Below are 15,830 nucleotides of genomic sequence, written 5' to 3' on the forward strand. Positions count from 1 at the left end.
GTGTTTTCCATTTAAATTATTATTTTCCCCGTCGAAACCAAAAAGTAGAAGTTTCGGTTGTTGTTTTTTTCTCTGTCTCACTGTCTGTCATTTTGGTTATCCCACGCTTAAAGTGGTAGGTTAAATAAAGCTTTCAGGATTATAGTCAGAATGTTTTTGACAATTTAATATTGTGAGATACAATTTGATAAAGGTAACATTATAATTGACACAAATGAAAAAAGCGAATTAAGTTTTTTTTCTGTTGGAAAATTGATCGGATTTTTCACAACTATCAACAGCTCAATTCAATGCATTTTTATACAAAATCAGGACAAATGAATTTCGTTTAATTCCATAGCAATTTAAAACGAATCTTTCCACCGATAAATCAATAACTGTAGCATTATAAGAACGAATCAATCAAAAGAGTCGCAGACCGTTACCGACATTTTACACCGAAGCGAGTATGAGTGCTATTTTATCGTTAATCTTGTCGCCTATACCCATTTTCCAATGGAAAGTCTCCTCATGTTTTTCTTCTTCTTTAGCAACCAAAACTGGCAATTAAATGTTGAAGGTAAATTGGAACTGGTTGGATTTATTTATATCAGACTTTAGTGTCTTTATGCCAAGATTCAACGATAACCTTTGTATTATGTTTTGTTCCAAGTCTATCGACTAGTTTTTACTTGCGAATCTGCGACTATCTCGAGTAGAAATCGTCTGTGACTGTAATACAATTCCTCAACGGATGTTTTTATTGAACACCGTACACACCCGAATCTATTGTTCGATAGGTTACACATTTGTGGCTAATGATATTATCGGTGGTCGAAGTAATCAGCTGTCACATGTTCATGGAGCATATAAAAGCTACTTTTCGAAAATATTTTTCCTCTACAAATTTCTTTGAACGGAAGCAGTGATGAAGAAACCTAGTGAAAACGTGTAATCTTTCCGTCGGTTTCACATTATATTCACAATGGTGATATAACCACTTTACACACGAATGTGCCTTGTGCGAATATGAACTGTAAGTAGAACAAGTCAACCAAATTCACGTTCGAGACTCGTATAATGTTTCTTGAAGGAAATTTTACAGTAAATATTGAACATGCTATCAGACGATGTGAGGAAATAACCGTCATCGTCTGTAATATAATGCGGTTATTATATTGTGTATATGGTTGTAAGAAACTATAAACGAAGTACATTATTTATCTGCTGCGTTAAAGGGAAACTGAGCCGACTAACCGGGAGGAAAAATCTATGTCAGCATGTGGTTTATATTTCACTTTAAACACTAACACAGGACAACATCCACGTATTTATATGGTAAGTATCCGAGCAAAAGAATGACACAGAAATTGGTAGCGTAGTGCAGAAAAACAAAAATAAAAACTTTCATCCGTACAGCCAATACGTTAAAAACCATTATTCGTAGCCTTAATCATGCGACACAGATATATTAAATTTTGCAACAAATAAAAATTATTCCATTAACAGTGAGTGATAAGAATGACCTTAATTTTGCGGAATCAACAAAAAAATTAGATTTAAAATGTTCAAATGGTTGATCGGAACAATCCCAATGAAGTTGACTATGGCTAATGTAATTTATTGAATTTGAAACGATGAAAATGATAAAATACGACAGCCATTTACGACTTTTAAATTGTTTACGAATTATGGTGAGTCCACAATGGATGTTTAGAAAAATCAGTTTATCGGATTCATAAAGCTCCACGTACCTGAGACTCAAATCTGGCGATGCGCATCGTATAGCCACACTCGGAATCTGCGGCACCAATCTCATTATCATCGCCACTTGATTTCGCCACAACTTAGACAAAGCGTCTCGTTGCGCTTCGGATGGCGTTTTCTTTGGTGGCGCTCGGAGCAACGATGCTCGGTTGTCCGAGACGGGTCTGCAATGTCGAAACAATTCTTAAGTAAATTGACAAACAATCGACAAACCATTAATAAACTTACGTTGGATCAATGATGTTGAACAGAGTAGTTACGCGATGGTAACAGATCGGCCATGCTTGCGTTACTACCGCTGGACATTGGCGCAGTACACGGCTTCGTTCCATGAAGCCGAACAGACAAACTGCCCATGGATCACAGGATTGTCCAGACGTTTGAAATAGATTTAAAGTGGATGTAGACGATTTCGTTGAATCTGTGAATAAAAAAAATTGAAATTCGTAACGAGCTCAAGCGATACATATCGACATTATGGAAACGGCTAGTCATCTGATATCGACAGCAATGACAAAAGTAAGCTTTGAGCTTTGACTAGCGTGCCCTTGTATAGCAAAACGTTTGATAAAATTATCGAAGTGATAGATTCGCATTTTGTACCACTCATTATTAGGAGATTTAAACAAATGAAGTAACAGATTTAACGACTTTGCTACGATACGATTGCCGTTTTTCACACTTCGAAACAGGAAAATACTAAAAAATAATAGAAAATACGCACCATCCATATGACTGGTCGTCCAAATTCCACTCGTTCTATCAGTTATCCACTGCAAGTCAATGACATTAGCATTAAGCATCGCCACTTTTTCAGCTTGCGGTAGCATAGGAAGACATTTTTCCAAAACCTGCGAAACATTTCGATGTGTACCTTACAGTGTACAAAATCAAATCTAAATTTATTACCTGAGGACAACACTTGTCAATAACATCAATCAGAGGTGGTTCAGTCTCTGGCAGCCCTAAAGCTTTTATCAAATTTTTCACTTCCTTAAGAATATTTACAGCCAATTTCCGCGGATATGATCGACAATTGCATAACATGACCAGTGCGAAGCCTTGCACATAGTGCATTGTCGTAGCAAGCGGCTGCTCGTTCTTCTTCGGTATTTCTGGTACATGTACCGTAGTCGCTTGAGTGATGCTAGAGATTCCACTTGAGTTAATACTAGATGTGCCACTGGAATTGGAATTGATTGTTGATGATGGTTGGGTGGGAATGTTTGGCGTTATTCCTGAGTCCATTGTCGAAGTGGCTGTCGTTTGAGATTTGAGGATGACAGATTGCGGAGGATTGTTTGCCAAAGCGCTCCGCCATATATTGATAAAAACAAGTAGCAAACGAGTACCTCCATCCACCAGCTGAAGCGTAATTTAGGATCAGTAAAAGTTGAATCAGATAAATGGAGTTTAATCGCATACCTGTGGGAACGTATCAATGACGTCACGCACCAAGAACTGGGTATATCCCTGAATGATCTCTTGGCGCCAATCAGGAAAATCAACCACCAACGTTTGCAACGACTGATGTGCTAACGTTCTAAGTTCTTCATCCATGTGAACAGTTAAACGTGACAACATGTCCACTAATTCATGCATTGTCATTGTGTCAGGTACCAGCCGTGGTACCGCAGCCACACAAGTACGAAATAAGTCGATTCTCGGCTTTCGTTCACCTGTTAACATTTCATCTGGCTCTTTATTCAAATTCTGCATGTTCGTCAGCATCAGTGGACGACCTATGGATTGACAATCAATTTTAAAAACGAAATTCAATTTCTACTTCCCATTCAACTGTACCGTAGTGTACATCCAGCGCACGCAAAATGTCAACGAACACCCTTCTCACATGAGGAAAATAGCTCGATAACCCAATGCTACGAGCTGTGTCATTTGTTAACATTTTATTGATGTAAGTCTTCTTCACGCGTAGTGTGTTTCCTGACGGTAGCACTCCGACGGTACCTACAGATAAAAACCATATGAAAACATATAACCCAACAGCACTGCATGCCTTAACATACGTGGCATTGGTGGTTCTCCGTCTTTTTGTTGAAGTGAATCGGCAACAACCAAGAAAGCTCTTAATCCAATGCTCATTCGCTCTGGTGTCATAATGATTTTGATCGGACGGCCCACACACAATAGCTCGAAAACGATTTCTCTCATCGCAAAGTCTAACCTTTCTTGAGCGATGAATTGTATGATTTTTACGAAAATATTTAGTGGTGTGTCACGTGGTACAACGGCTTTTGAACCTCTGTGGGAATCAATGCAAGGAAAAATTAGTAACTGATGGCGATGACAATTTTGTAATTGACGTACTTTGGAAACAGCGAATTGACGATACTTTGAAGTCTCGATTGCGTTGCAGAATTCGATTCGCATTTTATACGGATCATGTACACCCATAACAGACGATAAAGTGATTCTGGAAATGAAAATAGAAATTGAATAATAAATTAGAAACGGCAAGCTCATAGCAAATTGAGTATAATATAGAATTCAAGGATATTTAAAGGATTCTTTCATTTATTTAAAGATGTCATTGAAGTGGAATGTTGTGCCATTTAGTTTATTGAAGCACGTTTCTATTTGAATACCGCTTTTAAAATAGAACACCTTTGAGTGGTTTGCATCTCGTGAATTCTGTTTACTTTCTCCGGGCATATTATCACCAAATTAACAAGATAATGCAATTAGACATCAAAACCAATTTCAATAATTTATTTAAATGCGATGTGATTTCCAATCGTACTCATCAAATACAATATATTATGCAAATAATTTGATTGGGATAGGGTCTAAGAATTCTTTACTAAAATCGATTTTTGTTTGAAATTCTTTGATAGAAACATTGAATTCAGCGGTTTTAACCATGACTGTTAACGACAGTGACAACGACAGTGATATTGATATTGACGATTTGCAACAAAGGGCGAGACACAAAGTGAGCGACATGGTGGTGAGAAAAACGCGTAGCATTATACTAAGAAGTACAAATCATATATAGAAAGCACAGACATCTGTTCATCGTGATCACCAATAGATCGTGGATTTGACTCTAACTTTAAGATACTATCACTGCGAGGCGCTCAAAGTCGGTCTTCTGCCACTTTGATTAAAAAGCTTTTGATGTTGTTTTTGCTATATTTTTAAGGTTTGAAGCTCATCTTATGAAATACCAACTAGCCGACAACGACGTCACCGCAATTGGCGTTTAAAACTTTGAATTTCTTTACAGAAAGTAAAATTTTGACTTGGTTGAGTTAAAATTGCTGCCAATTTGTTGTTGCTATTTAACTTGCTTAGGATTTATAATAATCAAATAAATCTCGACTCTAGAAAAAGAAAAATGTGAAATCGTAGGTCAATGACCTTCGCTAATACTGCGAAAGTACGTCTATTCTGGTAAACGACAACATGATATTGTGCCGTAAGAACAAACGAAGAGATAAGTTTAAATTTTTATGACTCTGCGAATGGGAGCCTATCAAACTACCAAACCGATGCTCTGTATTTTTTGGACAAAATGCTCAGTTTGTCATTGTCTCAACTGTCGGATTTTCGCAACACGTCTTCGAATGTTTTGGATTTGGTTTTTGTCAAAAATTCAAACGAATTCAGACTCAGCAAGGACAACTTCACTATCATCGAACAAAATCAACAAGATCCAAGCCACGTACCTTACGAAATAATGGTGGATTACTATGCTAATTCCTCTGTAAAGACCGAAGACGTTACTGTGTATCAATATGCACGCGACCACTATGATAGAATGGAATGCCAACTGAATGCGATCAATTTCCAACACGAATTTAATATCAGAGATGTTGACGCAGCATACGAGTTCTTCGTTCAGACCATTAAATCTCTAATCGAACAAAACGTGCCAAAGAAAACAGTCAGAAAATACTCGAACGGTGGTCTCCAGAGTTACAGCGTCTTAAGAATCGTCGTGACAAGTTGTTTAAACGAAAAGCCAGAAACGAATCAACAACGTTGGAATATGAAGAGGCACATAAATTATTCAGTGAGGAAAGCGACCGTCGATACAACGAATATATCCGCCAGACACAAGAAAATATCAAATCGAATCCAGCTGAATTTTGGAAGTTTGCGAAAATGAATGGTGGCATCGAAAAGTACCCTGACAGACTAAAATTCGGTGATAAAATTGGCAATACAACGGAAGAAGTGGTAGACTTGTTTGCTGATTACTTCGAATCGATTTACGTACCTGATGAAGAGAATTGGGATTTTGACGATATTTACGTTCCGATAAGTAGTGCTGAAGAAATTAATGTCTCGTTGTTTGACATTGAAGCAGCGATTCATACACTGGAATGGAAGAGTGGAGCTGGACCAGACGAGATAAAACCATCGGTTTTGAAAATGTGTGCATCATCAGTTGCATGGCCAATATGGTTGCTGTATCAAAAATCTTTCAATATTGGTAAAATAGCAGCCACATCGAAAATATCACGAATCGTTCCGGTATGCAAAAGAAAGGGTGACAAAGCAGACGTAAAGAACTATAGAGTCGTAGCCATCCAAACGATCGTACTAAAAATCCATGATATTGCAGTGAAGAAGAAGATTAGTGAAATTATTCAACCTCAACTGAAAAGCGCGCAACATGGATTCAGGAATGAGAGATCAGTTGTCACCAATCTGCTAGGTCTATCAATTATGGCTCACAATGCGTTCGAACGATCATGTCAACTCGACTTGTGTTACGGTGATTACAAAACTGCCTTCGACAAAGTGATAATACGTTTGTTAATTGTGAAATTTGCGAGATTTGGTATTGGGAAGAAAACAGCAAGGTGGATGTGTCAATATCTGGTTGGGAGGACCAATTACGTTCAAATCAGCATTTTTAAGTCAAGATTGTACGAATCTACATCTGGAGTACCGGCCGGAAGTTCTCTTGGCCCACAAATGTTCACAGTGTTTATCGATGATGTAGTCGACGTTCTTGAATTTGTGTGCCCTCTACTATTTGCGGATGACATCAAGTTGGCGTCCATTATCTTCGATCACAGCGATATACATCGAATGCAGCGAGATATCAATAACGTTAATAGATGGAACACAGAGAATCGTCTTCAATTCAACAAGGACAAATGTTACATATTCAGCATTTACCGAAGTGAATCATCGTTCATCAAAGCCGATTACACAATGGGTGATCACGTCATAGAGAGAGTCGAAGAAATGAACGATTTGGGATTTTTGGTCAACAGGTGGTTTCACCCGGGCAGTCACATTGAGCATATGGGAATGAAGTGTCGCCAGATGATTGGATGCATTAAACATTTTTCCAACGGCAATTTTACCAAAGAGACACAACGTATACTCTATTTGGCTTATGTACGTCCAAGGCTGGAATTTGCATCAACAATTTGGAATCCTGCGGCGCAAATCTACAAAGACGATATTGAATCTATACAGAAACAGTTCGTTATCTATTTGCTAGAAAGCCGTAGTAACGCAACGACATACAGGTTGGCTCCTTACGAGGATCGATGCAAGCAACTGAAGTTACAAAGTTTGGATACTCGTCGAACAATAACTGATGCAATGCTTGCTTTTGATTTGTATAAAGGAAACGTGACTGATGATATTATCTCGCCTAGATTTGTTCGAAGTGAAAGTGTTTACGGTTTTCGAGAGACTACTATGAAATTGCTGGTTGAGCCACGGTTTTCGAATGTGTATTTATCAGAACAACCGATCGTTCGGCTGATTAGACTTATTAATAAGCATAAAGCGGTTGTGTCTAAGTGTGAGAATAGAACGACGTTTAAAAGTTTAATTTTAGAGGAGCTTGGTTTTTAGTGTTTGACGGAAGTAGTCTTAAGTATTTATGTTATCTACGTTTGTATATTTTGTATATTTTGTACATTTTTATATTCAGCCAGTTTTTTGGCGGTGTCAATAAATTCAATTCAATTCAAATAAATCTCGACTCTAGAAAAAGAAAAATGTGAAATCGTAGGTCAATGACCTTCGCTAATACTGCGAAAGTACGTCTATTCTGGTAAACGACAACATGATATTGTGCCGTAAGAACAAACGGAGAGATAAGTTTAAATTTTTATGACTCACGATCATGGAAAATCATCAGTGTCTCCCTAGGTAGTTACTCTTAACTCCTGTTCGGTTTAAACTGGCTTTGACATTTATCCTTAACTTACGATCAAAATTATAGAACTTCTAGCCTGGAAGTAATGAGATACCGAGCAAATGAACAAAAAAAATCTCGAATTTTTAATGCAAATAGGTATTGGTCATTCAGATAAGATCTAAGTAAAATCTGCAAAAATATTTTTGGTCATCTAATACACATTGGTCTTACTAGTCATCAATCAATTCAAAATTTTTTAACATCTTCATCGGTTTTGTGCAACCAAAATTAATTTCAAACATATTCAAGTACCGATCTAGTTTCTAGCTGACCTAAAAAGTGGTTGCGGATCTGCAATGTAAACATCATAACAACTCGTATCAAACACGTTTCACTGAACATGTTTCATTAAAAGACTTGTGCATTGAACGAACACGTTCACCGTTGACAGTAACCTTGATCATCCTACTTTTGTTCCGATTGCTATTAAAGGTTACTTATGATTATCACAACTGATATTAATCAAAACTTTTCGTGAATCAATCGTTTTAGTATAAAAAATCCAGCACCAAAGGTTACACAAGATGGCCCTCTTCAAGACATTCTTCTTTTTAGGTAATAATAGTTTGTTGAGGTTGTCGATTACGTTCGAGATTTTTAAAGTAAAGTAGAGTTACGACATTCACTTTGTTAAACCGTTGCAGCTCTCTTCTTTGTCTATGTCACAGCAGCTGAAAATAGGCCACCATGCAGATACAATTGTCCTGATAGTGAAAAACTTATTTGTGGAACGCTTAATGGAGAAAATCGTACTTTCTTTAACCGATGTCAATTGGAATTGTTGAATTGCACGACACGGACGAGTGAGTTTAGAGATCTCGAATAAATCATTATTGATTCACCGAGTCAGTTACGACAATTTTGCGTTCATTTTTTTTTTCTCGTACAGATTGGCAAATTGTTAAACGAGGCGCATGTGACATACAACAGTGACGTGTTCAGCATCCGAATATCGATTTTTGTAAAATAAAAATTTCAATTAAAAATTTTAGACTTACCTAAAGCAACACGGCTCATTTTCGAATCGCGATTCTTTAAATTGCTCAAACACATCGCCAAAAAGTAGTGCCAATTGTTCAAGAAAAATGTTTTCTGCGATACGCATAGCAAACACGTAACCAGTGGAAATAATGCCAAGCGATGTTTTGACTTAGCACATGCGTCCAACGTTTGTGCATACAGAAGATCGACAAAATTCTTCACGCATGGAACGTTGACTTCGTTTTTCACTGCCTAGATTCGAGCAAACACAGATCGCTGAGTTTTTGTTCTTCAACGTAAAATATTTTGAGAACCTACCGCTGCGACTGGAACTAATATTTCCACAAACAATCCAGCCAATGCGTGTTTGATGTCCTTATCTTTTACTTCTAAGAAATATTGAGCACATTCGTGCATGAATTGGAATGACGCTTCGAACTCTTCGATTGGCACCATTTTAATGCGAAAGAACTTCATTCCCATGAGTAAGCTAATAATACTTTGCGTTGTGTGTGGGCTGGCCTCCTTCAGACGCAGTTCCTTCAATTCGCTCATAAAACGTTTTCGTACAGAACTGAAACGACTATGTGCCAGTACGCCAGTAACTTCGGCATATAAGTCGGCGATCATGTGAATGTTGTGAGCATTAGGATTCGTTTGAAGTCTGTAAGAATTGTCGAAAGATTTCGTAAAATATGTCCACCGGATACAGGATAGCAAAGAGAACTCACCCGTCACGATATTTAAAATGTTTAAATGCCAAATTTTCGAAATTCTTAATAATGTCCTCGTGTCCTGGATGAAACTGTAGTTGTTTGAGTATTTCAATTAACGCCAAACAAAATATGAATTCAACAGCCGATTCACGACGTTGCAGTTGAAGCTCTAAATCCACATTTGACTTGGTAGCCATTTTTTCCATTCTCTTAAGGTCGACTTTTATCTCATTATCGGATAATTGTCTCTTGTGCCATGCCAACAGTGTCAATAGCAATGACGGCAAACAGTGTTCAGCAACAGTGCCGAAAGCACAAAGAAGTTGATCGAATTGAGGATCTTCGCCACGTTGCAAGAGCTTCGAAAGATTTTTGTCGGACGGCTCCAACATAACACCTTCGATTTTCTTCTCTGCTTGTTTGGTGAAATCGGCAAACAAGGTTCGCATAACTATTTCTCCGGGTCTAAGGTTTCCGTCCGTCAGTGACTGCATGTCGATTAATCCAGCTGCTGCAGCCATTGATGTACGTGTCTGTATTCCCCACGGTAAGAAAGCTGATCTTGTTGACGTAGCCACCACACTTGGACGATTTGTTTCCAGATCTTAAAGATTTATGAATCATTGATACATGTTTGCTGATATAGAGTTTGTATCGCATTGCTTACCTAAATTGATTGCCGTTTGCGATTCGCCAAATGAATCAGCCGACATCGGTCCACATTCGGGTGATGATTCCGATTTCGATATATGCCGTGAATTGCGATCATTTGGTGAACTGGTTAGGTTGGTTGAATGTCTGAAACTGGGTGATGTTTGTCGACTATCGACAATCGGTTCGGATATGTTGATGGAATGATCACTGTGTTGTGGGTGATCTGAATTGAAAATAACATTTTATTGAAAGAAGTTATCAGGAAATTGTAAAAAAAAAATAAAAACAAACAGACGTGTGCAGTGTCTTCATTGAAACTTCAGAATAGGCTTCAAGGCGTTGCTTTGAAAACTTCAAATTTTTCTTGAAAAAGTTAGCAACCGAAACGATTTATACCAATCAGCTTCAGCCTAGCTAGCATCTGTTATTGACAATGACTTCAAAACTGAACAATGATCTCAGATTAGTCACATAACGCATGTATGTTAAAACTAACGAAGTAGAAGAATTTCAACCGAACGCTATACTTTAAACAGAAGAAGTAATAGATTTTATGATCACATGACCGCTAAAAGTGTTAGATCTGTAAAAAGATATGAAATTTGTGGAGGGGTTAAACTTCTGAGATTGACTTGAAGGATGGAACCTAGATAATCCTTTTATTCATTATTGACATATATATGCAGCAAAAATGTGAATCGTCCACAAAGTGACAGAAATGCATCGAGAAAATGAAAATTAGCTCGGTCAGAATGTACACGTAACTTATTTTTTGAAAATGAGAATAGTATCTGACAAGCGTATGATTAAAACTACCACCTTGCCTGTTGTGTGAGTACAGCGTATGACAACGTATATCAGAACCGACACGTTCTGATGATGATTATAGTGTGTTAGCAAGGCACAATCAATATTGTCCTACAAAACCGTCGCATTAATTTGTTTCTTGATATAAATATCGGTTAGAATTGCTTTTTTTAGCAAGGAAAATGAAGCATGAAAAACTATTATAAACCTGTTGAAACCGGTTTCCAAAGTTGGGAAAAGTGATTTCGATTTAAAAGAAAATCAGATTCGATACTGGTTGCTGTATGTTGTGTAGGTGAACATTTTTTATTTGTTTTCAACTCCGATCAATTCAATTTTGATTCCATTACTAATGATATAACAAATACGCCATAAATCGCATGAAAGGTGATGATCGAATAGGTTAGCGATTGCTAATGAATAGGCCAAAGGTGTAAAGTTTAATTTAGTAGAAATTAATAAATGTTCAACCATTCAACGATGACGTTAACAAAATATTTAAGAAAAGAAAAAAAAAAACGGCATGTCACATGTTATTTTTATTAATTTGTTAATTTGTATATATACAACATCAATCAAAACGAACGCTCCAAACATCTTTGCTTCAAAATCAACAAGAAAAAATTCCAATTTTTTTTTAATTCGTCATTTACTTCGATGAATATGAAAAACTCTTGACCACATCACAAAATAATTTTTTTTTATTAATCGAACAGCGCTGAACGACCAATTATAAACATTTCTAATTTACAACTAACATGAAAAATTATGAAAAAAATTCTATTTTGGCAAAATTGAAAAATATTTATTTTACATAAAACATTTTTTTGAGAGCACACCGATCACAACATGTCATTTTTTAAAGGAAATGAACAAAAAAAAAAGTTTTAAAATACTAATTACGGGTAAGTGTAAGTATACGGCATAGGTCCATCCATTTTTCATCTGTTTAGACAAAAATTTTCACAGTGAACTTCTATAGACATATAGACGTAGTAACACAATCCAACACATCGTAATAATCTTGGCTCCGTAACAAAACAATATTTTGGTTTAAATATATACAAGAGAAAAATATTGAAAATATAGTTTTTCAATTTTCTTGTCTTAACACAAACAGTCAATTTTATCTATCACATTTTCTTTCACTAAAATTGTGTGCTTTTTTTACGACGAAAAGTGGTTTTATATTAGTCTTTTTCCATTCAACCCGGTTGTCGGTCAAATCACAATGTGTGTGAAAAACTAATGTGTTAAATTTTCACTGTATGATAAGTCGAAACGTCGTGTGTTATTCCCGCTCTATGTGTATTAGAAAATATATATTTATGAATGTACAATTTCATACGAAACGTTACCTACGCGTAAGAAAATATATTTTTAATGAAAATTCAAACGAAATATAATTTCAAAAGAAAATTTTTTTTCTTTTAACAAAAACATTGAATAAAAACTGAATGAGTGTGTTGGAGCATTGATCGTAATAAAAAGAATTTGTTTATTATTGCAAGCACAAAAGCCGAAAAAAAGAACTGTGATGTTGAATCGATTAAAATTTCTTATTCGCTTGCTTTTATTTACCTCAACGATATGTTTATGCATGAAAAATTATGAACATATTGTACTTTGTACAACTATAACAGTAAGTGTTAGTATATCTAATAGCCAAACGACTGACTGAACTAGAACTAATAATATTCACTACACAGAAGGCATTTCAGTGTTGTAAAACACACAAAAAAAACGAGTCAAAGAGTCAGTCAAAAAGCGCAGTTCATGTTATATTATTGAGTACACACACTACCGAACTTACACACCATACACCGTTTACAGTTAATATGATTTTAAAATTATTATTCTAAATGGGATTATATTGTTGAAAATGTGAAGTGTTGATGTCATGGTTTGTAATATTTTATGTTTTATGCATAAATTAATGATTTGTTTGTTCAACATCGCAGAAGACGATTTGAAAATTGGCTCTTTTTGGTACAAAATAAAAAAATAATTTTTTTGAGACACTTCGGTCGTGACTTCATTACCCAATCGGCTTGATATAATCGAGTTGTTTTCGTGAAAAAAAGCTTTAGTCAGAATTTAAATGTTAAAAATGAAAAGTCTTGTTCTTTTCGATTTAGTCTCTCACAAAATATGGATGTGTTGATCATTTTTATGAAAGTCGAAGCGTTCGAAGTGTGTAAAAAAACCAAGTCATTTTTAAGATGCACTATTATGCACTATTATGCTGTAAAGATGAGGTTCTCCACATTCATAAAAATAATAATTTGATCATAATTTGAGCATTAGTGAGATCACAGCCTTCGTCAAAGTTCCATCGATTCTGAGAAATTTTCCGGAGTTTATCATCAAATTTTTTGAAAGTAATATTCGCCCCGGTAGTACTTGACCTCAGCTTTCCGACGAACCTCATGTTCTCATAACCTTACGGAAATGAAATCCAGACTACGAAACCCCATTTTTCGACTTCGACCTTGGGACGCTTACCACCAGCCAAGTATGGAAGATCAAAAATATCTGAGACTGGTCTTGGGGCCTAGGCATCAAGGCTTAACTAAACATATATATAAAAAGTCACGGAAAAAATAGCGCCGATTTCGGTCAGTCGAAATTCAAAAGAATCCCTCAAAATAAGAGTCTCAAAAGTTCGAAAATCGTATACTCACGGTCCTTCGTCTTTTGCGTCTTTTGAAACGTGAGTATACGTTTTACGATTTTTTTCCCGGGTTTCAGGAAGTAAGTAATGTCTATCCCAGTCCTCTTTTTCTGACACCAACCACTCTTGTTCCCAACTTTTCAATTTATTAATACGACAAAGTCGACATATTTCTTTATGTAGAGACGACCTCTAGTCAACACGTACAAATATCTGCTGACATCAAAATGACCCTGGTCTATTGGATTAGCATCAAGTAACGTTTCAAAATCATTTTAGTTCAAACTGATTTGAGTTGTAGTGATACACCGTCGAAAATTTGACCTCAAGTAACGTTTCAAATTCATTTTAGTTCAAACTGATTTGAGTTGTAGTGATACACCGTCGAAAATTCGACCTCAAAAGGACTATATGGGTTTTGAGTACGATATAAATAAAAGGAAATTTATGTATTTTCTCCCGATACCGCCACCTTGTTTACGAATTTTCTAAGCATTTCGGCTTAGATCATATCATTTTGACCTAATTGAAGGAGTAGATATGAGGAACTGAATAAACTTTCTGGTAACTAAGGAGGTAGGCAGCAAAATCTGCGAATCGTGGTTTCTATTAATGTAGATTCATCTATCAAGTCAATCTCTAACAACTGGTAAAATACGACGAACTTTATGAAATTATACCACTTATCATTGAGGCTGTCAAAATTGTGTATATCGGTGGAACTATACGCTACGCTATTGCAATACATTGTTTGGTGTAAGAAAATTCACCCATTAAATAACAACAAACTCCTCTTGCTCATAATAATTTCGAAATAACAATCGATTTGTTAGATTTTAGAACTCTCTGGCAAAGGAAGGCGTACCATGATAGAAAAAGTAAGTTAACTACTTCTGTCGTTTGAAGTATTTGGATGTATTTGTTGATTCAAAGTCTTGCAGTTCAAGCCCTAAATAATAGAACAATAACCAGAATTCATCGCTTGTTATTGTCGATGTTGTCGACAACTGTTGATTAGCCAATTAACGTTTACTAGAGAGCCATGTAACTTCGCACAACGTCTCATTATCATTGTAATTAAGAACGGACGCGAAGAACTAGACCGCACCCAGAATAACGACGAACATTGTGCGGTACTTCTATTCATCTAAAATATTTGATATGCATCATTCGTCATACAACACTGAATTTTGACCCGTTTTCGCAACAGAAGTTCAATGAATTTCCGAATTAACATAAAATAATTAATTCTACTACGCAAACCTAACCTCCATTTTAATGTTATCGAATAAAACAGTTACTCACCGACAAAATTTTCATTTTCACAGGGATCGTCTGGCACTTCGTCTACATTTTCCATATTTGCCGCGTCTTGTGACACGGATTTATAGTTTATATCAATGTTTTTAGTTAATTTGTTTCTCTGTCGTCTTTGCAATCAATAAAATTTCTTCGAAAAATATAATCTTTGTTTGACATTTCATTCGCCAGGATTGTATTCAGTAAGTTGCTTCAGTGGAAACCGTACAAACAAAACTATAAATTATTTCAATGATATTCGTATCAAAATTGTTTATCAATCAAATTCAGTAGTTCATAAAGATGAAGAGTACAAGACACCAACGTTTAGTAGTTTCCTTTCAACGTAATTGTTGTTATTCGAATTTATTCAAGTAAATCATTATTTTGTGTAACTTTTTCTATGAATGCGTCCCTGAACTTAGTGAAACATATGTTTTGGATCGTTGTCTTTTGTTGATAAATAAATCAAAATCAGCTGAGTGCAGCATTCAATTTTACGCTGGTGCCGTTGGTACTATTTGTTAGCGATTTTCAGACCCGTACAAAGTAATTTAAATTGTTAGGATCAATATGTCGTTTGTTACACATGGAATTCGAAGCAGACGGTATAAGGACGAGGTATATTTTTCTACGGTTTTGGTTATATTATAGACGTTTGTCCGTCGGTGAAGATGAAGAGCATATCTTGAACTATGACTAATGTAGCCTAAGTGTCTTTTACGAGTTTCTGTTTTATTTGAGAGGAGCTTTGCAT

General features: G+C 36.0%; 1 protein-coding gene and 1 long non-coding RNA gene across 10 annotated transcripts in view; one reads left to right on the top strand and one right to left on the bottom strand.

The window, feature by feature from the left end:
- LOC119075351 (protein furry) overlaps window positions 1-15,212 on the bottom strand; it is a 98,119-nt gene extending 82,907 nt beyond the window's left edge. For 6 of the 9 annotated variants that reach the window (XM_037181839.1, XM_037181827.1, XM_037181821.1 and 3 more), the window contains exons 1-13: window positions 15,080-15,212; window positions 10,307-10,516; window positions 9,655-10,243; window positions 9,242-9,587; window positions 8,941-9,175; window positions 4,075-4,180; window positions 3,774-4,009; window positions 3,550-3,714; window positions 3,172-3,488; window positions 2,656-3,111; window positions 2,471-2,597; window positions 1,975-2,167; window positions 1,734-1,910 (exon numbers count right to left, since the gene is read on the bottom strand). In XM_037181839.1, coding sequence (XP_037037734.1) covers window positions 1,734-1,910; window positions 1,975-2,167; window positions 2,471-2,597; window positions 2,656-3,111; window positions 3,172-3,488; window positions 3,550-3,714; window positions 3,774-4,009; window positions 4,075-4,180; window positions 8,941-9,175; window positions 9,242-9,587; window positions 9,655-10,243; window positions 10,307-10,516; window positions 15,080-15,134 — 3,212 coding nt within the window. In that variant the 5' untranslated portion in view covers window positions 15,135-15,212. Of the gene's footprint in view, window positions 1-1,733; window positions 1,911-1,974; window positions 2,168-2,470; window positions 2,598-2,655; window positions 3,112-3,171; window positions 3,489-3,549; window positions 3,715-3,773; window positions 4,010-4,074; window positions 4,181-8,940; window positions 9,176-9,241; window positions 9,588-9,654; window positions 10,244-10,306; window positions 10,517-11,753; window positions 11,800-12,003; window positions 12,247-12,681; window positions 12,744-15,079 lie in introns of those variants that run through there. The other 3 variants (XM_037181833.1, XM_037181793.1, XM_037181796.1) reach the window with 3 other exon arrangements.
- On the top strand, window positions 12,624-15,229 carry LOC119078310. The gene is made up of 3 exons (XR_005087981.1): window positions 12,624-12,742; window positions 12,810-13,003; window positions 15,103-15,229. It is a non-coding gene; the product is annotated as an uncharacterized LOC119078310 (long non-coding RNA).
- The last annotated feature ends 601 nt before the right edge of the window (window positions 15,230-15,830 follow it).

The sequence above is a fragment of the Bradysia coprophila genome, chromosome III (genome assembly GCF_014529535.1).
Source record: "Bradysia coprophila strain Holo2 chromosome III, BU_Bcop_v1, whole genome shotgun sequence".
Lineage (NCBI taxonomy): Eukaryota > Metazoa > Arthropoda > Insecta > Diptera > Sciaridae > Bradysia > Bradysia coprophila.